At 39.6% G+C, this 24,801-nt stretch overlaps 1 protein-coding gene across 1 annotated transcript in view; it reads left to right on the top strand.

Annotated features, from left to right (window-relative positions):
• Positions 1-22,574, top strand: part of PLCXD3 (phosphatidylinositol specific phospholipase C X domain containing 3) — a 167,836-nt gene extending 145,262 nt beyond the window's left edge. Inside the window, exon 3 of the mRNA XM_032851398.1 lies at positions 21,558-22,574. Coding sequence (XP_032707289.1) covers positions 21,558-21,711 — 154 coding nt within the window. The 3' untranslated portion in view covers positions 21,712-22,574. The remainder of the gene's footprint in view (positions 1-21,557) is intronic.
• Positions 22,575-24,801: the final 2,227 nt, after the last annotated feature.

The following is a 24,801-nucleotide window of genomic DNA, read 5'->3' as shown; positions in this document are numbered from 1 at the left end:
CTGGCCCAGTGTTGGGCTCCCCATTCTGTGTGAAGTCCGCTTGTCCTTCTTCACCTCTCCCTACTTGCTCTCTCTTTCTATCTCTCTCTCAAGTGAATAAATAAGTAAAATATATTTAAAAAAATATTTTCTAGGCAAACTAATGAATTAAAGTTATAAAAGCAAATCAATGGGAACTATGCTGAACATAAAACAACAAAAAGAACTACTTCTTCATGTGATGAAATGGAAATAAATTTTTATTTTAGATGCAAATATTTCTTCAAATGATGATTTGATTATTTGGAAATGCAGAAAGTCCTACGTTGTATTTGAATGAGAGCTGAAGAAATCTGAAACCTTAATTATTGAGTCACTCTTTTTAAAAATAACTTGCATTTCTGGGCGGTTGACTTAGTGCTTGGTCTTTTGGTCAAATATGTCAATAAAATATTGGGTGGACTACCTTTTGCCTTATTGTATCCTGTGTTCATGGAGATGATTTTAAATGCCAGCTTGTTGTTTGCCTTTATTTCCAATTTATTATTCATGTTTTAGAAGCCCATCTGAAATCATTCCTTTTAAACATACCCATTAATTCAGAACATCAGCTTCGAAAGATTATTTCTCCAGTCCAAGATAATGTTTTTTAGGTGAATGGAGAATCACAGATGCCATTTGAAACTTAGAGCTAATACAAAATGGTAAAAAAGCAATATAGTTTGTTGTTACTTATCTGAAATTGAAATAGATGCTTGAGGTGTAAAGAAGACTTTTCCTTTTCAAACAAATGAATCAGCCAATTCAGCTTAAGCAAGTAAATAACACAATTCATGGAAATGTTTGCCTCGTATATAGCAAATATATGCTTAGGCTTTAGGGGGAAATGTTTTAATATGACTTGACGCTGAAAAACATTTTCATTAAGGTCAGAAAAATGTCAGAATCCACTATTAGTTGATGCCATTCTTTATTTTCTCTAGGTTCAAGCGTTCTGAGTTTTTATTTTTATGCTCTCAGTCTAGACATGTGTTATGGTTTTAAACTATTTCAAACCAGTGTTCAGGATGTAGATACACACTGAGTTTAGTCATTTCTGTGACAGTACAACATAGAACCACCTACTGAGGTTAGAACTTTTGATTTCAGAACTGAATTGGCCATTTATTTTAGACAAAAAGAAGACACTTACTTTGCATATAAACAAAGTTAATTTTCCTTTTGGTTAACAGTAATTCATTTTCAAAATACTCATCGGATATTTAGAGATCATTTATTTTGGTCCTTGATTTTTTTCCATTTATGGAAAAGATTTTTGAAGCAAACTAGATTTCAAGTAAACGTAACATCTTCAGATTGAGCAATCAAGGATAGTCACTCCATTTGAAGTGGGAAAATATGCTTTTAATAGCTTTAGTCTGATTTCCCTCTATCACTGTGGTATAGTAAATGGCCACCATATACCCACACCCTTAGAAGCCCAGGCAGCAGGCAAGGACTCAAGGGCAGGAAAGGCAGAGCAGCCTGGGTTTAACTCTGAGGATCCTGCACCTTATGAGAAGTTAGAGCAGTTTGACAGCACAGGTGTGTTGACTGTGATGAGTTAATTATCATGAAGCTTTTACATACTTCAGAAGAAAGGGAAGTCTATGCTTACGCTACTCACATTCAGGTAAGTCCAGATTTTTGAAGCTGTCAGTTTTCCACTTTTGAGAAGATGGAGACTTCCAGGACCCATCCAGACACCCACCAATCCACCATTATTTTTACTTTTGTCCAGATACTACCCTTAGATAAAATGCAAAAAAGAGAAGAAAAGGAGGCACCATGGCTCATGTTTCTCTATAGGTGAAGCAATAATACCGACTTACTGAAATAACTAAGTACATTACAAAATCTTATATATTTCAGTTTTAGAATGAATCTGCTCCTTTTCCACTGACTATGTTTACTTTTATGCTGCACTTGTGAGTTTTCCTTCTGTTTTGAGATTTGTGTACAACAGTTGCAGTTGACTTAATATATTAAATGGAGATAGAAGATGAGATGTTGAAGCTAGGAATTGAATTTCAGCATGAAATTTACAAAGCATTCTGGGCATCTTATTTTGTATGTTCAATAAGATATATTTTGTGAACTCTCATCTTAGTCATCAAACTGCCTTGTGACTCGAGCTCTTTGGGGCCCAGATTTTCTGCACCATTGCTAAGGAGATTGGTGGGAGGAATCAATAACATCTAACTACTGCACTAATGTTGAAACTAAGGCCATTTCCTGAGTAAATGTTCAGGTTTTCTGGTTTAAACTAGAAACTTTTAAGGCCTCATCTCGATATACTCTTCTGAGTTCACTCTTCAACACCTAGAACAGTGCCTGACATGCAGTAGAATTGGTTTAAAACGATTGAATGAAAACTATGGCACCACTAGCCAGAAGGATCCACGTGTGTTAGTTAATGTTACCATGGCCTGATCAATCAGAGGATATATCAATTACCCTGTGAAGGACAGAGCCCTCAAAAACACATCTGTTTGCTGCTGTGCTCATTTCCAAAAGGGAAAGATCCTTTACTGGCTACCTAGATTTATTTTTGAATAGATAGATAAGAAGACAGGGGCTTACCAGACTTAAGCTCCATAATCAAGTCTCACTTATTATAAGGAATAGAACAAAGCTTTCTATTGGTTGGTGTAAACTCCAACTGAGAAAGAGCTGTGGTCTTGTATCTTAAATAAGAAAATGTGGCTAAAAATGACCACCTCTGCAACCCAGATAAGTTGTTTGGTACCAAAGCAATAGGCTAGTATTTCAGTTTATAATTTCTAGTACCTATATAGGTACATAGTAACTAGAAGGCTCCAACTTCATTTTAGATTCCAGTTATTTGAGATTAGCAACATGAGGGAGATTCTAAGAAATGCAAGAAGAGTGATAGAAACTCTCTTCTCTACCATGGCCTTGACTACTTCCCCACCTTCCCTGTGACCTCCAATAAAGCAAGAGGAATGATGCCTAGCCAACGCAGGCTGGGAGAACAAACATTGAAAACCCAATGGCAAGCCATTCCATTTACAAATGACAAGTTCAGCTGAGGGCAAGGAGGATTTTCAGTATACAGAATTCCAAGTAATTCGTTTATATGGAGTAACTTAAATTTGTAGGGCTCTTTGCAATTTTCCAGGGTGTTCACAGTCATGATTGTATCTGAGCCTCCCAATAACTCTGAGATGGAGTGATCTATTTCCATCCTGCACTTTGCACAGACAGAGCCGGTCATTTGCAGACATGGCTCAAGTAGAGTTCGTTTCAAGAAATATTTTTTCAAAGTCAGGAGGGAAGCTTCATTCTGGACATTAATGTAGCAGTGTAGAAATGTGATATTGATGGTGTTGTCTTCTTTAGGTTGCCTGTCAGTGCTAGAGCCAGGTTCAGAATCAAGGATTCATAATTTACAAGTGAATCTTACTGATTTTGCTTTCCCACTCACATCCACTAGATACAATAGTGTGATGAATGGGAAAAGATATCTGATTATAATTTGGAATCGTTTTTTACTTATTATTGGGGAGATTGAGATCATATATTTCTTTGCCATTTGGGTTTCTCCTTTTGGGAGGGAGGAAAGAACATTTCTTCTTTGAGTTGTTTATGACCATTCTTTTTTTTCTTTTCTTTTCTTTTTGGTTTGCCTTTTTCTGTATGAAGGATTTATTTATGTATTATGCTTACTAAAATTTTACAGAAGTTGGATATGTCTTTTCCCAGTCTGATTTTTATAGTTTTTGTAATAAAGATTTTAATTTTGATAGTTTAAAAAAATAGTATGATGTAGCTAAGGAAAGTAAATCAGCATTATGTACCTTCTTTATTTGTCATCAGAAAAAAGTAATGAAGAGCATTTAAAAATGGCAAGTATTTTATGAACAATGATTTTATATTTATTTTAAACACCTTACTTCAGTAGGATATTAAGAAAGGTTTCTGTTTGTTTTTTAAATGTCAACTCTAAAATGGAATGAATACCAGAAATAAGACTTGTTATAAAATACATCTTATTAGTAGTAGCTAAGGAAGTCACACATTTGAAGATGTTTTCAAATGATTTCCACTTAATGACTTCCAATGGGACATGAGTTCCTAATAAAATTAGCAGCATTACTCTTTAGGTTTTTTCCTGCGGATTTGACTTTTAGTTGAAAAGTATTCATTAATTCTTTCACTTGAAAATAGCACTGTCCCTGTGAACAGTTCCCTATTGGACTACTCCACCTTGACGAAGAAGGTTCTTTCCGGGCCTTATATCTCCCTGGGGGGTGGGGCTTGTAAAACTGATGATGGCCCTCAAGTCATCACAGACAATGACCATCACAGACAGAGCAGAGGTCTCTTTCACCACCAACTGCCTTTTGTAAGTTCCTTTTCGAATTTGAACTTGGGTTGCTTGAAAGAAAATTTTCCATTCTACAGTGGTGAGGATACATGGGATTTTAAGAATTATACTTCTTGCCTAAAGCAGAGAAACTGAGACACCTAGTATTCATGTTATTTTACAACTTTTGGTTAATTGATCTACCAGTAGATTGATGTGTCAGTTATATAGAAATATATTTTGTTGTCTCTAAGGCAGTTTTGATATTTTAATATAGTAGTTATTTAATTTCATAGTACCGTGTTATCAGTTTTCAAAGACACTGGGTAGAGTCAAGTTCAAAATTCAGGTGTAAGCAAATGCACTGATATAAGGCAGGTTGTGGTGCATGCTGGTCACTTCATTCCCTAAATGAAACTGCTTCTTCATTATTTCACAGAAGTACTACTGATGGAAGGACCCAGGAGAGCAGCATCTATATAAAAACATGCCGTTAATGCAGTTGTAGAAGTGACTGTAGAATTTTGGAAGTTAATTGAGATTCCATAAACACACACACACACCAGACCCTCTTTTCTGAATTTTCAACAGCTCCACATCCCCAGGAGAAGGCTCCCCCAACCTCTCTGGCCAGTGTCTTTCCTTCTATTCCAGCCTGAATCAATCCAAAAACAATGTTCAAAGTCTTATCCCTGAAGACTTCCCCTCAGATAACCCAGGACTGGTCTGTCATAAGGGACCATTTTATTTCACCTTATTGAGGGGGGCATTTTTATAGCATGCTCCCCAATAAATTGATACTTTAATCTATATATAGGAATATTTTAATTAAGGAAAAGTATAGCAATTGTTCTTTTAGGACCACATGTTCAAACCCTTCCCTAAAATTCAACCAGATACTCTTGCTAATGCTCATCGTTCATATAGCACATTCTATGTTCATTGACTGTTAGGATCAATAGCTAGTTAATTAATGACCTAATTAAGGCTAGAGTGAGCACCAGCCCTAAGGAAGGGCTGCATTACTGTCACTATGTCACCTTGCCATACCCCACCTCTGCGTTTGCTAAGTGCAGTCTCAGTCAGGCAGGCAGATCTTTTATTTACATGGCCAAACTTTCACATGCATACATGATGGCAAATTTTGAAAAAATTTTATTATTTCAAATTTTTCTGTATCTGTACAAGTTCTTCTGATGTTGATATCTTGACTCTAAAGCAACCCAGAGGATACTTACCTGGATGGCTAACATTCCCTGACTAATACCATTGTTACTGCCAGCCGGAGCTATCTCTGAGAGCATCGAAACTTCCATTTCTCATCGGCTCCAACAGCTTAGTCTCCAGGCATTGTTCTAGCCTCACAGCATTCTCAAGGCCTTTTCTACAGTTCTGGTGGGAGCTCAGCTCCTGCATCCTTGATATCTTCCTTGGCAGCAGAAAGGAGATTCCCTGAGTCAAACTGGGAGAAGAATGTGTAAGGTAGCAAGCTTGTGTTGACTTGTCTAGAAGCAGAGCTCCTTCCCTTCCACTAGGGCTGCCTAATATCTTCCTGCTTCCTTCAGAAGAAGCTGTTAATTTCAGGGGAAAGGTGATGATGTGAAGATCTTGGAAGCATTAAAAGAGAAATAGTCAAAATAACCTTTGACCATAATAAGAGAACAATAGTACCCAGAACCGGGGTGGGAATACTCTGCTATACTCTAAACCCAGTTTAAAAATTGCATTATTTTCATATACCTCTTCTGGAGGAAGTATCGACAAAATGGAGTGTTCAGAAGAGATTGACAAATACAATAAGAATGTTCTAAACTGAATTATATAAGGGGAAAAAATGGGATATTTCAGATGGAGAAGGGGAGGTACAAATGGAGGGGCCGGAGAGTCCAAGTTATTTTCAAATATTTAAATGAATGTCATGTGGAAGAGAAATAGACTTGTTCTGGATGAACCTAAGAAAGACTAGTGGGTGGTCAGAAAGAACCTTCCAATAGGGGGAGTCATCCAAAGAGGTCTGACTCAGGAGGCTGTGAGAATTTCAAGTCCCTGAAACATATGGCAGAGGTGAGCCCTTGAAAATGAGGCTGTAGTGCAATAATTCCAGAATAGTGTTCTACAGAACATTAGATCCACTAGACGTCCATTGGCGGTTTATAGGAAGAAATAAAAAGGGTGTGGGTGTGTGTGTGTGTGCGCACGCACATGCAAGTGTCGATAGTTGTGGGGCTGTCCTTAGGTCAAATAAGTTTGAAAGCAGGGAAATAAATTTTTAACTTATTTCAGTAACATCTCAATGTTTTTAATATGATAATATGCCTAATATGCTACCATGTGTCCTGTGAACATCAAAGAGGCTTCAACATTACCTCTATGTATTTGACCAAGGGAATATTTATTTGTCTTAAGAGTATCTTTCAATATCTCAGGAAGTATCATCCCATGGAACTTAGTTTAAAAAACATTTTTATAGACAATGTGGTCACTTAAGGATATTTTCAAATCTGATACCCTCTGTCATTTTTCTAAATGTGGCAAGGAGAAAATACACAAGGAAGAGGGAGAATGTATTAACAAATTATATACATATATGGCACCTATATGGCTCAGCAATATTTTTTGTTATGTTAAGTTTCCAGGAATTTTCCATATTGTCAAAGAATCTTAAAGTTGGCAATTTAAAAAGTGTCAGGTAACATGATTTCCCAAAGATACAAAACAGACAACACAATGGAAAACACTCTTCTTGGTCTAACTGACCTGAAATTTTACACTCTTTTGGTGCTGTTAAAATACTCGAAGGGATGCCCATGTGGCTCAGTTGATTAAGCCTCTGACTCTTGATTTTGGCTCAAGTCAAGCTCCTTCTAGGGCTCCCCATGCTGTAGGGAATCTGTTTGAAGATTCTCTCCCTCTATCCCTCCCCCCACCCAACTCTTGCCTGTGCACTCACGTTCTCTCTCTTTCTCTCAAATAAATAAATAAATAAAATTTTTTTTTTAAAAAGACTCTGGCTTTGTAAGACCACTATCAGGAAGGAATTATAGAATTAATGGCACAATGGATATTATCCCCTTGCAGAACAGATGACTTATTCCTCTTCGTCTTGCACCTGCAGTTGTCACTGATTAAGGAGAAAAGGCCAAAGAAATCACCTCTGATAATTATGCATGATTACATGGACCCACAGACACATGAACACATTAGCACCTGGGATATTCTGATCAAATTAAATTCTGTGTGTGTTCATTCTACCCATTAGCATTTTCTCTAAGGAAAGTGAAATTTCTGAATTTGGCCTTTTTTTTTAAATTGAACATTTGATTTGGATGCTCTAACCACATTCATCTTTGAAAGAATGTGTCAGGGATGGGGAGTTGCATAAAGTGCTATACACAGAAGACAGTGATGATGTAATAAATAGCCCCACCCAGCTTCTGCTGAGCAATTTGGATCGGAAAAGTCTTCTATTACAGTGACCATGACAAACATTTTCTTTAGAAGCAGGTTTAGATTTTCTGAGCCTGATATATTATTCATAGCATAATGGTATCCAGAAGAAACTTCTGGATTAAAGTAAGACTATTTGGTAACTCTTTCTAAGTAGTCCGATTTTGGTGGCCTTTCTGCTTTGCCAGAGGAAGTAGGGGTACCCCTGTGAGTCTGTACTTGCATGGCCCTAAGCATAAATGCAGTTTTCCTGGGGTGATCTCCTCCTACCCTATCTCCCCCCGCCAAAAAAAAAAAAAAAATCCCCTCAAACCAGCATAAGACCTATGCTGTTTGCATTTTGGAAAAAGAAATGTAGTTTTAACCTCCATCTCATTAAGGTTGCCAAAGGCCACTCTTGATTCCTATTCGGGTTGAAAGAGAAAGTCTACTGATCACAGAATTTCTTGCCATCTAAGCTGGAGACTTGTAGGTTGGATTTCCCAAGAAATACACTCCGAGATACTGAAATTTGTATGCAGAAATTTTGTTCTGGGGCTCCCCTGGGATCCATGTCTATAGAAGAGTGAAAGAAACAGGATTAGGCAGAGGGAGAAGCAAGGCTGTTCTCAACAAAGGCCTCAGCCAAGCCCATAGAAACTCTGGAGCTGGGATGAACATTCAGAATTGTCCCACTTTGAGGCAAGTACCTCTATATACTCCTCCCCAAAGATTACTCATTGGATTCAAGTTATCCCCAGAGAGCGTGTGTCACCTTGAGCGAGGTGGCTTTCTTTGCCTGAGGGCAGCTCTTGGACAGAAACTCAGCTGAGAGCTGACAGCCAACAACACTCAGAGTGCTGAGTGGGAGAAGGAGTGCCCTCAATCTGGAAGGGGGGGTTGATCTGGCACTCTTCACAGCAGTCATACATTTATATATAGAGTAATTTTTATACATAGAGTATACATTTATACACAGAATAATTTTTTCAGTCCCTTGCCTTAAAGTAGCCTAAAACTAGGGAAAATGAAAAAACAATTAAGCTAACAAACATTTATTCATTGTCTGTTATGTACTGGGCACTTCAATCATTAACACTAAAAATGGAGTAGCCGCGGGGTGCCTGGGTGGCTCAGTGGGTTAAAGCCTCTGCTTTCAGCTCAGGTCATGATCCCAGGGTCCTGGGGTCGAGCCCCACATCGGGTTCTCCACTCAGTGGGGACCCTGCTCCCCCCGCCCTGCCTGCCTCTCTGCCTACTTGTGATCTCTGTCAAATAAATAAATAAAGTCTTTAAAAAAAAATGGAGTAGCAGCTAACATGTTAGGAATTATCATCTCTCACGTATTATGTTAAAATTTGATGTGCATGTTATTCCATTTAATCTTCACATTTGTTTCCTTTTTAAAATTGTGTTTTATGAGCGAGGAAACTAAAGTTAGAAGAGATTGATTTGTCTGAAGTAACACAAGTACAAATGAGAGTGCAGGTGTGAGTTCAGAGTCTGCTCCAACGTCTCCACTCTTCACTTCTAGGCTGTAGCACCTATCCGTGTCCTGTTGTTTCATCTTATTCCCGCAAAACCACTATGAGGCATGTACCATTACGATCCTCCGCTGACACTGAAGAAACTTCACATCGGGGAGGTTACCTAACCTTTCTTGAGGTCACACTTGATCAGTAAATCCAATAGAGCTCTGCCTGAATCTAAAGCTTTTGCTCTTCCTACCCCCTATATCGATTGTAGGCAGTCCATTAAAACCCGATAAATACTCACTTAACTTATGAGTCCTTAGAGAGTAGTTTTTATTTAGCCTCATGAACTTATAAGAGTCCATGGAATGTTTCCATTGGAATCAGAGGGTATGTCAAGAAGAGGCCAGCAGCTACTTCATGAGGCCAAAAGAAGCTTCACGGACATCTCCGTTTTTTTCCACTATTCAAGGCAATTACGCAATTTCTATCTGTAACAGTCCAGGTAATTCCAGAATGAGTTCTATAATTAAGACAATGATCACGTCCGGTCCCTCCCTGTGTCTGTCCCTACAACTGTCACATGATAAGTACTCGGTAAGCATCTATGGGTGGTAGGAGGGAATCTGTGAAGGTGATGGAGATCAGTGGTTCCCAGGATTTCACCTTGAAGGAGCTTTTACCACACTTTCCCCTCACAGAGCCCATCTCCTTTAATAAATGTATATTTAATAAGTAAGAATTCATCTCCCCATTGTTAAAATTAAATGCATACAGAATTCCACTAGAACTTCCAATAAACAATAGGTACTCAATACTAAAAATGAAATCATAAAGTGATCCTGCCAACAGTGAAGAAAAGGGGGCATCTCAGTTATCTTGTGCCACCACAGTTCATGGGTGACTGATTTCTGTCGAGGCTTACATTATAGCCTTCGATATCGCCAGTCCAGGACCCCCCCAAGTCGGGAATCCTTGATCAATCCGAGGGATCAACCTGGAGAGTCCTTGAGATGTATGTTCCAAGCAAAACCAGAAATGTCAAATTTACTTTCAGTGCAAGTTCAACTGCAGCTCTTTCTTAGCAAACGGAAATCTTTCCAAAGAGCAGAAAGGCAGGGCAGACGCCCGCAGATAAAAAACTGTCCTGAATAAAGCAAATTTCTGCTGAACTCTGAGTACCACATTCCCCGAACATTGCTCTGAGTGAGGGGCTACAGGTGTGTAAGAACAGATCGAAGTGAGAACACTTGACCCCACACAGAAATGTTCATCATCTCGAGACTCTACCCTTGAAGGGAAAACCAGTCGTGTGCCTCCTAGCCATCTCAATCTCAATAAAAGGAACGTCTTTGTGTTTAGAATTTGCAGTGCTTTCTTTCTTGTTTCCAATTCCCTTAGAAAATTCTCAGTTAGGAGAGTCCCTGCTCAGCGGGAGGCTGACCTGCTCACCTTGAGGGCTCCTGGCAGCGTTGTGGCTTTTTGCTGGAACATTGGCTGGGAGCATATGATGAGCCTGCAGACACAGTGCATTTTAGGAACTCTAAACACCATTCTTCTTGTAGTGGCTATGATCTTATTTTAATTGAAAATGGATTTTTAACGGATTTCTTCCACACCACAATAAAAACGGCTCCCGTTGCCAGCATCAAAGGAAAGGAATGGTGTCCTTTGCTTTGATTTGACTGCATTGCTCTTTGCTAAACAAACACAAAAATAAACTAAACAACCTGCCTGACATGGGAAGGAGAGGAAATAGCTTTCGCGTATTGCTGAGGACTTGGAATGTGTCCCTTTGAAAACTTAAAGCGGCAAGCGAGGGTGATGAGGAAGGTTGGTCAGTCTTCTGCGCAAGATTCCCCGGACGACCCAGGGCCTCTCGTGTCCTTCTTCTGCGGCTCCCAGAACGTGTCTGCCTTCGTGGCTGTGCCAAGTCGTTTAGAAACAACCCCAGACCTTGCATTTGAATAGCACCCTTGTCTGTATCATCACTTTGTATGGGGGTGTGTCTACCTCCGAGTGCTATTATTCCTAATTAGGGAAAATGGGGACGCAGAGGGTTTGCACAGTTCATACAAAATTATAAATAAAACACATTATTATCATTGGGACCAGAGGTAAAGTTTCTCTTTGAAGTTTGTGTGTTTTCTTGTTACTTGCTTGCTCATTCATGTATTTTTAAATCTTTTTCCCTTCCTAGACTGCATGGACCAAGAGAGCAAGGGCTGTGTCTGGTTCTGAGCCCGACTGTGCCCTCAGCACACAGAACAAGATACAGCTTGTGAGATGTGCTTTATAAATATTTGTTGAACATATGACTTTATCAAGCTACAAATGGGGTTTAAGCAGAGGATCTGGGAAAAGCAAAGAGAGAGGAAATTCTTCCTTTCACTGCCGGAGAGGGAAAAATTCAGACCAGCTATGTGTGTAGTCGTGCCTTTAATTATTTTCTGTTTTACACCCAACAGTTGCAGTAATTTCGTTCTGAAGGTATATAGTGCAGCTCATAGGAAGATGTGGGAAGGCTTTAGTGTCCTATTTAGGAAAAGTTAGGCTCTCTAAAATCTCTTGAGTTGTTTGTGAGGGAGTTTCACAGATAATTCATATGACTTCATTCTTTCTCTGTACTCAATTTTAGGGGAAAAGGATTTTTTCAAAAATGAGCTATTTTCATCACACGTAAATCAGATATGCTGCCTCCTGAACAGAAACAGGTTTGCCAAAAAATGATAAGCCTTGTGTTTTCAGAAGTTATGAGTTATGAGATAGCCCGTCTGTCTGCCTGAGGATATTTGGAAGCCCCTTCCAGGGTTTAAACCTACAGATGCCAGGGCCCTGCCTTTTATCCCCTAATACTCTGGTGAATGAAATGCCAGCTTTTTGGGGCAAGGGCTTCTTTGTCTTTTGTCTTTCTCTTCCTTGCATTTTTCAAGTGAACTCTCTAAGCTTTGGAAAAGACCAGAGTGACAGGAAATCACATATTAAAATATGTCAGACTTGCTTTTAATTGGTTGGTCCTGGATGACTTGGGCACTCAGGGAGAGAAGGACATGTGATCATAATTTTAAACTTTGCTGATCGACAAATATCCATTTCCCAGGAGCGGCTGAGTCTGGGACAGGCAGTAACAAGGCTCTGACATTTTCATTTGTAATCTTTATCCCCAAGGGCGTCAGAGAGTTGTGTAAAAATTAACAAACTGAATTTGGAGATTCTATTTCATTCAGTGAAAGCAACATGTCATTGTTTAAATGAAATACATTCAATTAAATTCATTGAAAGATGGAAGTGTTTTATTATCATTCATTCATAACTGCAAAAAAACATGGTTCGGAGAGGTTAAAGAAGTAGCATACATAAAATACATTTGTGGTGAAAGTATTATGTTTCCATATACAAACTTGAATATAACTTTAACATGGATCCCTAATAAATTTAAATCTAATTAAATGATAGATAATTACAATTAATAATTAAAACAAATACAAAATTGAGAGTGAATAAAGAAATCTGATTAAGTTTAATTCTGGTAAACTTTATTCTTTTTTTTTTTTTTAAGAGTTTATTTATTTGACAGACAGAGATCACAAGTAGGCAGAGAGGCAGGCAGAGAGAGGAAGGGAAGCAGGCTTCCTGCTGAGCAGAGAGCCCAATGTGGGGCTCGATCCCAGGACCCTGAGATCATGACCTGAGCCGAAGGCAGAGGCTTTAACCCACTGAGCCACCCAGGCTCCCCTGGTAAACTTTATTCTTATGAAGATAATGGTCATTATTATTACACAGACTCTCCTGACTCCCTAGGTATAAGGCAGGGAAAGCCATTTTGCAAATTGACTGGTCAAGTCAATTAAGAAAAAAAAAAGACACCACTTTCATTTAACAAAAGGAGTGAATTCACAAACTAAATTCTTGGGCAGTAGCCACAGTGAGAAAAACTGGGCAGTCTTTTCACGAATTACATTACTGTGTACATCTCTATTCTAAAAGTAATGCGGAGGCATGTGGGTGGCTCAGTCAGTTGAGGCTGAACATCTGACTCCTGATTTTGGCTCGGGTCATGACCTCATGGATTGTAGGTGGAGCCCTCAGGCAGGCTCCACGCTCAGTGGGGAGTCGCTTCTCTCCTTCCCCCTCTTCCTCTGCCCCTCCACACATTCTGTCTCTCCCCCTCAAATAAATAAATCTTTAAAAAATGTTTTTCATTAAAATCTGTTTATTTTCTCAGTAAATATTTATTGGATACTTAGTCTATGCCAGGTACTGTGTTAAGCACTGGGAATACAGCAGTAGGAAAACAGACAGTCCTTGTCCTCAAAGTGATTGCAGTCCAGCTGGGGACACGGATATTGACCACCCATATAAATATAATGACAATTCTCACTAGTGTTTTGAAACAGTGACATTTAAACTATCACCTGAATGATGAGTGCTTGGCCAGTGAAGGGGCATAAAAGATAAGACATTCTGGCCAAATAACAAGCAAAAGACATTTACAAATTCCCTGAGCAAAGAGGCTGGTCGAGGTGAGCAAGACTGAGGATGTGGCTAGAATTCAGTGAGGAGAAGAGTGACAAGAGATAGAACTGGAGGAGCCACAGGGGGCCGTTGTTCAAGGCCCCTAAGGCCAGTGAAGGATTTTTACCTTTGTGCTAAGAGCACAGAGAAGTGATGGCAGCCTCCTAAGTCAGAGACAGACATGAATCGGTAAGTCAAGGTCAGCACACTGAGGGTTACTGAACTCAGTGCTTTCAACTCCTAAGTCTTTTCCTTTAAATCTTTTCAAAACCAGTTCTCAAAGCCAGCACATCAGAAGACCTCTGGCTCCTCTGTCTTTCCTCTCTCATTGTTCTTGGCGGGAGGTTTTCTGATTCCTGCAGATGTGCCTGTTTCTCTCCTAAGAAGCCTGCAATCTGTTTGAAGATGCCTTTCCTGAAGAGAGCGCCACAGTCCAGAGAAGGGCTTTGAGGCTTCAGGTACCGGGCTCTGGTTGTGAAGCACCTGTTCTTCCACCGCCTTCATTTATCTAGCAGCTCTGATGGGAGAAGCATATCAGATGTTTGCCACGACTGTGTGCCTGGAAACAAAGCCCTTCCAAGAACATCTCCCTAAGAGCCTCATCACCAGTCTTGCCCTCATTCTTTCTGTCTTTGACTAGATTTGTGAAACTTAGAAAGACATCTCACAGGCTTGGTGTTGCTCTCAGGATTTCCTGCTACCTTCCTTCTTAAGAGACTCTGAAGACCGGAGCAGGCAATCACTCAAAGGATGCTCAATACAGTACCACTTAGAGAGAGCTGGACACTCAGCACTTTACACACACTACTTTACAATCCTTGTTATTGTGCCCATTTTCTAGGTGGTGAAACTGAGGCTTAGATTGTTAACTAACTTGCTTACAATAAATACTGGTGCTGAGACTTGAGTAGAAACAGCTTGGCTCCAGATTTGACACTAGTGCTATGATTTTATTTAAATTTTTGTTTATCTTGGGGTGCCTGGGTGGCTCAGTGGGTTAAAGCCTCTGCCTTCTGCTCAGGTCATGGTCTCATGGTCTTGGGATTGAGCCCCACGTCGGGCTATCTGCTCAGCGGGGAGCCTGCTTTCTCCTCTCTCTCTCTCTCTCTGCCTGTCTCTCTGCCTACTTGTGATGTCTGTCTGTCAAATAAGTAAATAAAATCTTTAAAAAAAATTTTTTTTAAATAAAATTTTGTTTATCTTGAAGTGATTCTCCTGGTTGTCAGGGTGTTCTTGTGAGTAAACAGACTACATCTACACTATAAATATAGCATCTGTTGAAAAAGAGAGGTTAAGAAAAAGTGTGGCATTTATAAGACAACCTTGCAGTGTTTGTATAGTCCTATCTTTCTGTACCATAAATAAATACTAAAATATTAATATGCCGATTCAAAGGTAATTTAAGAATCTCTTCAGAAAATAGAACTTCACTATGAAATATTTCCTTCAAAATATTAGTGAGTGTTACTCAAATTTCTACCAGCAACTTATTGGCTGAATGGTGGAAGTAATATGAATGAATGAATGAATGAATGAATGTTAGGATCTCATAACAGTCTGAGAACAATCTAAGAACTTTCAAAGGGAGACAATGGGTTCTTTCTTTGTATGTGACAAGAATACAAGATTCAGTGTCATTAGTTGGTAGACTTTGTATGAAATTAATAGATTCTTTCCTGCATGGGAAAAATCAAAGAACTCTTCTTTAACTGGACAAAATTAATAACAAACATTTAAGTGCATACAGAGTGAAGCTGAGACTCCACAGGCTGTCAAAGGAGGTTCTTTACAATTTGGCCAAACACCTTCCTGTTCCTTCCTTGCAGGTAAGCAATATAGGTGTCTCCCTAACATCCCCACACCTCCATGGCCCCTTCTCTCTGGTCACCTTGTCTTTCTTAATCTAATCATCTTTCATGCCCATATGCTTCTTCCTAAACCACTTTATTTAGGTCTGAATGACATATAAAAAGCTGTGCATATTTATGTGTACAAATCGATGAGTTTAGGGATAAATATATACCCATGAAAACATCACCATCAAGGCCACAAACATATCCATTACCTCCCAAAGTTTGCTTCTGCTCCCTTTGTTATTGTTATCACTTTTGTGTGTGTAGGAAAGACCACCTAAAATAGGACCTACTCTCTTAGCAAATCTTAGTATACTGTACAGAGGAGGACATTATACTAAGTGAAATAAGCCAGACAGGGAAAGACAAATAATGGATTGTCTCACTTACATATGGAAATGAAAATAGTCAAACTCATAGAAGCAGAGGGTAGAATAGTGGTTGTTAGGAGCTGGGGAGAAGGAAGAGGGATGGCAAGAGTTAGAATTAAATGGTACAAAGTTTCAGTCATGCAAGAGAAGTAAATTCTGGAGATCTACTGGACAGCCCCTACGCTTTTGCATATACTGTTCCCTTTTCTTAAATGCCTTCCTTCTTTATGTCATAAGTCATGGCCAAGTTCAGATGTCACCTGTTTTGTGATGTATTCCCTAAATTCCTCCTAAACTTCTCCTAAGTGACATAAATTATTTCATCTCACATGCTCCCATAGATGCCTATCCCCATGAACATTGTACCATATTATATTATTACAGTTGGTTCACAGCCATTCTGCTTGATAGACTTTGTGATATCTGAGACCAAGATTTCTAGTTCAACATTTAGATTCAACAAATATAATATGTTGTTTTCCTTTTGGGTTTCAGGGATCGTGGTAAGTTCAGGGGATATATCGGTGACTGTAATATGATTTTTGTTCTTGGAAAAATGTGCAGGCACTGACAGAAATAGGCAAGGAGATGGGTCCAGTCAATGCTGTGTGCAATTCACAGTCACAGAACTATGCTTCAGGAGTATAAAGCATAAGGAAAAGAAAGGATTCTTCACCCAGACTTGGATGGAAGGGATCGAGATAATGGCTGAGCCAAACCTTGGAGGGAAAGTAGAAATTAGTCAGACCAAGAAAGGTACTGAAGAAGGAATGGTATTTCGTAGAAAGAGAAGGCCTGAAAAAATACTGAGGCATGAAACCACAGCATGTGGTTAGGACAAAATACAAGTCTCTCAGTATTGCTGGAGAACAAATTAGCATGTGGGAAGTAGTAACAAATGAGGCCGGAGAGGGATCTGTGTGGTAGATGGTGAGAGGGAGGTAGGGACAGATTCATCTACACTGCTGAAGATCTGGGTGTATCTTAAAGGGGAGAGAAAACTTTGTGGTTGTGTTTGTAGAGGAATAAAGAACTCAGATGAAAAAGCAATTGTCTTGACTGGAGTGTAGACAAAGCACAAAAAGGAGTGTGTGGGTAAGGCTATGGCAACATTTCTCCAAGAGAGAAGAAGATGGTTTGAACTCCAGGATGGCTCTAGGGAGCAGCAAATATAACACCATCCTCCCCAGGTGTGCAATACATCTTTGTTGAATGAATGAATGAATTAATGATTTAAAAAGCTAAAACTTAACTGGCTTATACCATGGAAATTGTTACATCAAGACAGTATTTTATTACCACAAGAGTAAGGTTTTCAATTATTCAAGACTAAATATAATCAAAACGTGCCAATTAGCTATAAAGTTGTCAATATCAATATGGCATCCCAAGTGCCAAAGCTTGGTTCTTGGGAGGGCAAATTAAAAAACTACCTCTTCTTATGTATAAAATGCAGTTATATAAACAGTATATCAGCAGAAACACAGTCTATCTGTGGTGTACCATGAAGCAGGAGGGAGAGCAGAAAAAATATTTTTAAAGGCTCCATTGAGGGGGAAGTAATGAAAATGGGTTAAGAAATGGTACTCTGAAAAATTATTACAACTTCAGTACTATCAGCTAGTTTTAATCCCGGATATTGACTCTTTTTGTTCAACTTAATTCTACTTAAGACCATCTGAGTATTCAAGATTCAACCTGGCATTATTGCTTGCTCTGTCTTTGGTATCATACTGACTTGAGGAAAATATATCTGAAAAGAAAAACAGAAATATTCCCATGACTCAGAGAAATGGCATTTTAAATGTAAAAATCATTTTTCACCTGAGACCCACAGGCCATTCCAAAATGGTGTCTTGTCGATCCTCAGAGCTATCTATTTTACAGGGAAATGGAACAGAGCACTCTTAATGTTCTCCTAACATCACCCTATGGGGTTGATAATTAGTTGCTCTAAATTCAGGCCCAGGACTTTTAATCTTAGAGCAGTAGATGGCATCAGAGAAGCCGTTTCTGAGGTGGTCATGGTTCTAAGTTGGGAATTGTTTGCTCTTGGAGCCTCCTGTGACCTAGTACCTCAAGGAATCTGGTGAACCCGCTGCTCAGTTAAGGTCAATGCAGAGTCAACACTGGCCTCAGTGTCATCCTATCCATGCGATCTCCTAACCTCCCACCCGTCCTTCCTAGGAAATGCCCAATTCTGATGCTTTGTCCATAGAGGGTCTGCCTTTTCTAAAATGCCAAGGTGATACTGAATTCACAACAAAGAGATATCTGCTCTGGCAAGTCAAGAAGAAAAATCTGAGTGGCTGCACACACATTGCCACTGCATCTGTCTTTCTGATGAAACTGAACACACTCATGTCTGTGCTCAGGAATCCAGATTTTTCATTGTAAGGTAGAATTATCTTCTGAAACTGTTGCCGTGAAGACCCAATCTCTCCACCTGCCAGTCTACTCTCTGAAGGCATTGGGACTTTTAGATCCATGTTATACTCTTTTAGAAGCAATTGGATCGGGGTGCCTGGGTGGCTCAGTGGGTTAAAACCTCTGCCTTTGGCTCAGGTCATGATCCCAGGGTCCTGGGATCGAGCCCCGCATCGGGCTCTCCGTTCAGCGGGAAGCCTGCCTCCTCCTCTCTCTCTCTCTGCCTACTTGTGATCTCTGTCTGTCAAATAAATAAATAAAATCTTAAAAAAAAAAAAAAAGAAGAAGCAATTGGATCGTCCTCTATCTGTGCCTAATGGGAAAATGTATATGCTGAAAAATGTGGATCAGAATTTTATAAGGGATGACCCACCAGATTAATGTAGCCCAAGACAGCTGAGCCAGTTTTGCCTGGATGGCTTGAGTTTGCTTTGACTAGATTTGCTCTCTGAGATCTGAAGAAAGGCACATGTAGGACATCACACACTTTACCTTCACAAATCAAAAAGGGCATGTCTTCCTTTTTGTGCTGATTCTCATGATAATTACATGCTCCTAATTTTCCTTCTACTTCTGTGCCTACTTCTCTTTTTCTTTTCTTGAATCAGGTTTCCCACCCAACACTTACATGCTGCTGATCTTCATGTTTTCTCTTTTACTTCTATAAAATCAGGTAATCTTATCCACTCTTCTAGCTCTAACTATGCTATGTGATGACTCTTGACAGCTTTGTGTCCTGAATATCAGACCTGTACTTATCTGCCAATGGAGATGTCAATTCATGTGTCCCAAAGTCACCTCAATATCTCAGACCAAACTTAGCACATCACTGGAGAGCCTTCCCTCCTGTCTTTCCAAGACTAGTGAATGATGTCCACCTGCCAGAACACTGCTAGAGTCCACACTTTCATCCAGAGCCCCTTTCTCCCTCTCCATCTCCATCCCACACACACTAACCAAACATCATTTTATCTCTTCAAGTCTTCAAGTATCTCTGTTGCTGCTGGTGCAACATAAGCCACCACTGTCTCTGGTCTGGATGGCTTTGACAGGTCCCTAACCATTACTCCTGCCCCTACTACAGTTCTCTCCCATTCATCGGCTCACACTGAAGCCAAGCCACTCTCTCCAAGCTGTGAATCTAACCATAGGATTTCCCTAGTTAACTGCTGACGGTTCTACATTTTGAAAGCCCTCTTTCCTCTGGTTCTTATCTCTTATCTCTCCAACTTAAGACTTCCTTAAATTTTATGACAGAACTACTCTGAGACTCCTACCCACCACCTCATTCTCTCTCCATTCTCCGCTCTCTCCTTCCTTCCCCATCTTACCCAAGCCTTCAGAGTCTACATCGATTTCCTCACACTTTCTTTGTTGTCTCACTGTCAGCTCTCAGGGCTGCTTGTTTATCCATTTCCCATGTAAAACCTCCCTGACACTTGGAGTCAGAGTAGATGTCACTTCCGCATGCTTCAGAGGACACTGCACAGTGGTAATAACATCACCTGTGCCTCCCTGACCACATGCCCTGCTCATAGGTATACATCATACTGTCAATAGTGAAGAAATGTCATTTCCTACACATAAAATGCACTGCCTCATCCTCCATCACCCCTTCGCACCTTGACTTGGCTACTCTTCCTGGTCTTTAACCTTCACGAGCAGGCTTCTGGAAAGTTTTCTCTCACAGCTCAGGCCAAACTCAGTGACTCTCCTTTATGCTTTCATGGTCATGAGTCATCCTTTTTTTTTTTTTTTTTTTTAAGATTTATTTAGTTATCTTAGAGAGAGAGAGTGAGCACACACAGGAGGGGCAAAGGGATAGGGAGACAGAGAATCTCAAGAAGGCTTCACACTCAGCTCAGAGTCCAACACAGAGCTTGATCTCACAACCACGAGATGACGACTTGAGCTGAAACCAAGAGTTGGATGGTTAACTGACTGAGCCACATAAGCTCCCTTGTAATGAGTCCTCTTTTATTATGAAGATCAGCTTGTACTATTCTTTCCCACAAAATCTTCCAAAGCCTCCCTTTTTCACTCAGAGTAACCCTCAAAGCCCTTAAAATGGTCTACAGTGCCCTGCAGGATCTGCCCTCTTGGTTCATCTTTTGCTACTCTCCCCTTCCTTTTTCCAAGTAGGCATGCTACCCCCTAAGGGCCATGGTGGTAACTGAAATGCTTTCCCTAGATATTCACATGACTCACTCCCTTGTCTCCTTTAACTTTTGAGCAAATGTCCCCTTATCAATGAGGCCTACTAACTCACCCCATTTTAAGTTGTAATCTATACCACCCCTCTCTACCTGCACACTCCTAACCCATTTTGTCCTCATTTTTATTTTATTTTTTTAAAGATTTTATTTATTTATTTGACAGAGGGAGATCACAAGTAGGCAGAGAAGCAGACAGAGAGGGGAAGCAGGCTCCCTGCTGAGCAGAGAGCCTGATGTGGGGCTCGATCCCAGGACCCTGGGATCATGACCTGAGCCAAAGGCAGAGGCTTAACCCACTGAGCCACCCAGGTGCCCCTGTCTTCATTTTTATAACACTTATTCCCTCTTAGCAAATGATATCATTTATTTATGATTAATACTTACTATTTGTCCCTCTCTGTCCTGATTGTATTATGTTAAAATTTTTTTCTTTATCCACTTGCCCACCACCAAATCATGCACTCTTTGGCTGCAGGGGGTTTTGCTGTTTTGTCTATTTACAGTACCTAGCATATTTCCTGAAAATAGCCAGCTTGTAATAAATGTTGGTTAATTACATGTATTCATCTCTGATCTTACCACCACAAAGCTTTGCAGGGTTGGTAGTCACAGCATGCTAAACTAGAATGTGAATGCAAGAGTGTCATTTTCTTCGTGGAAAAGCTGGACTGTAAACTCTCACACATCTGAGATCTCCAAAGATGAAAAGTCCAATATGGGTTACTATGGTGAATGTTTCTCCTGCAGAGTCCCTTAACCTTCAGAGGTTAAATATTTACCATTGTCCATTTGGCTTTCTTCCCTATTCTGTGTCTAGAATTGGGGCAATTATTTTGATGTGTTAGAAAACCAAAGGAAAACCTGGGTAACTTAAGCTTGAAAAGTAGTATCTTGCCTTCTGTGACTTCTCTTTTTCTTTCCTTTCTCAGAGCTCTTCCTGCCATGATGCAGTGGGTCCGCACTCAGAAGCCAGGAGAGAGTGGCATCAATATTGTCACTGCTGATTTTGTAGAACTTGGTGATTTCATCAGCACCGTCATAAAGCTCAACTATGTCTTCGATGAGGGAGAAGCCAACACTTGATAGTACGGTTTGGAGCACCCACGAGTAAGATAGAGAAGACTCATTGTATTAGGCATATTATCTATAAACACTCTGATCTTCCTATTCCACTGGGTCTCTGAGGGGATTAGGCTGGTAGTGGGTGGGAAAAGGGGGAAACCATTTCTTCAGTGATTATTATCATACTGCATTACTATAAATATTACATTTCCCATTTGATGAGCAAAATCTGCTTCTAGTGTAAGGGATAAAAAAAGACCTGTGAATTTTGCTTTTCAGAATTAGCCTTTGCAACGTATAACTCATGAGTGTTTACTTGATTGCATTTCTGATTTCAGCCTAGGGCTCCTACACTGATTCCTCTAACTGAACCTTTCCACTCCCTCTCTCGCTCGCTCTTTTTAATCAGATGCCGTATGGGACTCAAAACAATTGAATGCCCAACGTAATGTGTGTTACATTGTTGTACTGAAATTTGTTTTTGTGAAACTAGGTATAATATAATATCCTGTAGTCATCTGCAATTGGTCGATCATTGCTAACTTTTGGCCATAGAAAATATGCATCAAGTCAGTTTCCCTGCATCAGTAATATTGGAGGACATAATCAGTAATTTTTGTGTTATATGAAAATAACAGTGTTTCACAGTATTTCTATTTAAGGCAGCTATAAATATAGTGTAAAAATTTTTTGAAAAAATAATTAGTGCCAACTCTGTAGTGAAAGATGGGGGGGGAGAGAAGGATGCCATTTTAATTCAGGAATCCTTTAAATAATATCGCCCTGCAAATGCTCAATAAATGAAAAATTATGACAAATATGTTAAAATCAGGAAACTCTGAAAAGAACTCTTACAAAAATCTCCTCTAACAATTCTCTTGATTTAAAAAAAAAAGGTAGAAAAGAAAGAAGAAATAAATAAAAGATTGTGCACGCTTTCCTATGAAATTGGGATCTCCAGACATGTAATTCTAATTCCCAGATTTTGAAGAACATATTTTGAGAAGTTTTGATTCAGATTTTTACTTGAAGTTGAGGAAAGAGGAGAGATGGCAGAAAGAACTAGAGTAATTTTTGAAACTATGTCCATAAATTCTGAAAGATCCATGAAATGTCTTTAGGAGATTCTTAAATACACGTGATCTGGGCAGCTGCACTGAAAATTAACACTGACGCATCATTGCTGGGTTCTGTCCTACCCCAGGATTGAGACTGGGGCAGAAGCAAAAGTTTTAAAGAACCTCCCAGTGTCCCAAAATTGGATAGTCTTGGTCTACAGGGAAGGAAAATGATAACAGGACTTTGAGCCTCGCTTTCTCATGATGTCTTTGTGATATCTGACAGCTCTAAGATAACTTTAAAAGAGCACAATAACCCTCGACTATGTGCCTCCCAGGAATATTGTGAGGCACTTCCCAAAATCTATAAATTGCTGAAATTCTTATAATTATGAATTATTTTATCTTCATGTTTATAAATAATTGCACATCAGTAGTTCCCTGGGAAAATGCGGTCCATGCAAAGTAGGGCTATGGCGAAATAAAAGCATGCCCTCAGTTTTTAACTAATTTAAACCCAGGACATATGGTTTAATCTCTTAGACCTAGACAAGGGGGTTGATTATGTCCAGATTATGAATAATCAAGAGCTGGTTATGAGATTGTAAATACTCTTTGTCCAAAAATAGTGTTTATTAGCAGCTGCAGGGTAGCAAGAGAAATTGATCACACGGAAGAGAGTACTTCTACAGAGTGTATAGGTCCGCTCAGTAGACCTCAGTAGACCTCAGCATAGTATGCGCATACACGGAACAGTTCCACATTCCAGTTGTGGGTCTATGTCTCACTTCCCACAGTACACAGTGTCCACCCACTCCTGCCGGTGGACAGCTGCGAAAGCACACACACACACACACACACAAACATGCGCAGACACAACCACAGGGCTGTTCAAGCAAAAACATGGATAATATTAAATAATTTAATTTTGAGACTGAAACCCTTAACAAGGTATGAAAAGAGGGATAAGAGCTTTGAAAAGAGAGCAGCTGACCATATTCAAATATTTTTGTAGAAATATCCTAGCTTGGGACTTAATTATTCACAAATATAGTTTTCTTCCCACTTTCCCTCCTCCTGCAATTTATTGTCTTTTTAGCTTTTCACCTGCTCTTAATGTGCAATTGAATATGAATCATCTTTAAAAGACTATGGATTTGTGAAATGTTCATCCTGTAAATTTGCTTTCTGAGCAGATTTTCTCTCTGACAATTCATTTTTCATCCCTCAGGAGGTTCTTTAGCCAAGCACACTTGCAATGACACAAGGATTTAACTTATATATATAACAGAAAAAAAAAATTCTCAACCTATTAATGAAGAATGAATAAAATATAGAGGTAACTATGTTGTATTTTCTTGAACTTAGATGCTTTCTTACAATGTTTGCTTGGAGTTAGCTTTGTCATATTTGTCATTTGGGTGCTGGAAAAAACAAACATGCTGAAGCTTTAGACGAACTGTGCAGTTTTTAACTGGAGAAAGCTTTTTATTGCTCTTAATGATATGCACACAGAAACCTTGTTTGACAAAAGGTACTTTCAAGTCAATGCTATGGTTTCCACATGGACATACAGTCCCTATGTAGCAGGCACCAAGAGTAAATGGACTTGCCTTAATTTCTAAACAAGGGAACAGGTAGAAGCGAATTATGGGTCCTCCAGCTAGAGGGAGAGTCACCAGGAGGGAGTCCTTGGAAAGCGGAATGGAGAGAAGGCAGCTTTGGCTGTTTCCTGTCCATTGGCCCTGCCCTGGAGCACACTTAAGGAGCAGGCTGTGGGCCTTAAATAAAAAGTGGGGGTGAGGACTAGTATTATGCGATCAGAGCTTACCCTCAGCCTATGCTCCTTTGCCTCAGCAGGGCATTGTCTTTCTAGAGAGCTAGGAGCACAAGGGCTACAAAAGGCCCCAAGATAGATAGTAGGAGATACATCTTGGTGCATTTTTTTTTTTTTTTTTGCTTTTTCTTGAGACTTTATGTCACAAGTCCTGCAAGGCAAAAAACAGAAACAAAATCGAACTTTTACCCAATCTGCAGCAGGAAATCAAAAGAG

This window comes from Lontra canadensis, unplaced genomic scaffold (assembly GCF_010015895.1).
Source record: "Lontra canadensis isolate GAN:19392208 unplaced genomic scaffold, GSC_riverotter_1.0 scaffold5, whole genome shotgun sequence".
Taxonomy (NCBI): Eukaryota; Metazoa; Chordata; class Mammalia; order Carnivora; family Mustelidae; genus Lontra; species Lontra canadensis.
Note: the sequence above shows the minus strand (reverse complement) of the source record. Positions and strands in the feature narration are given on the sequence as shown.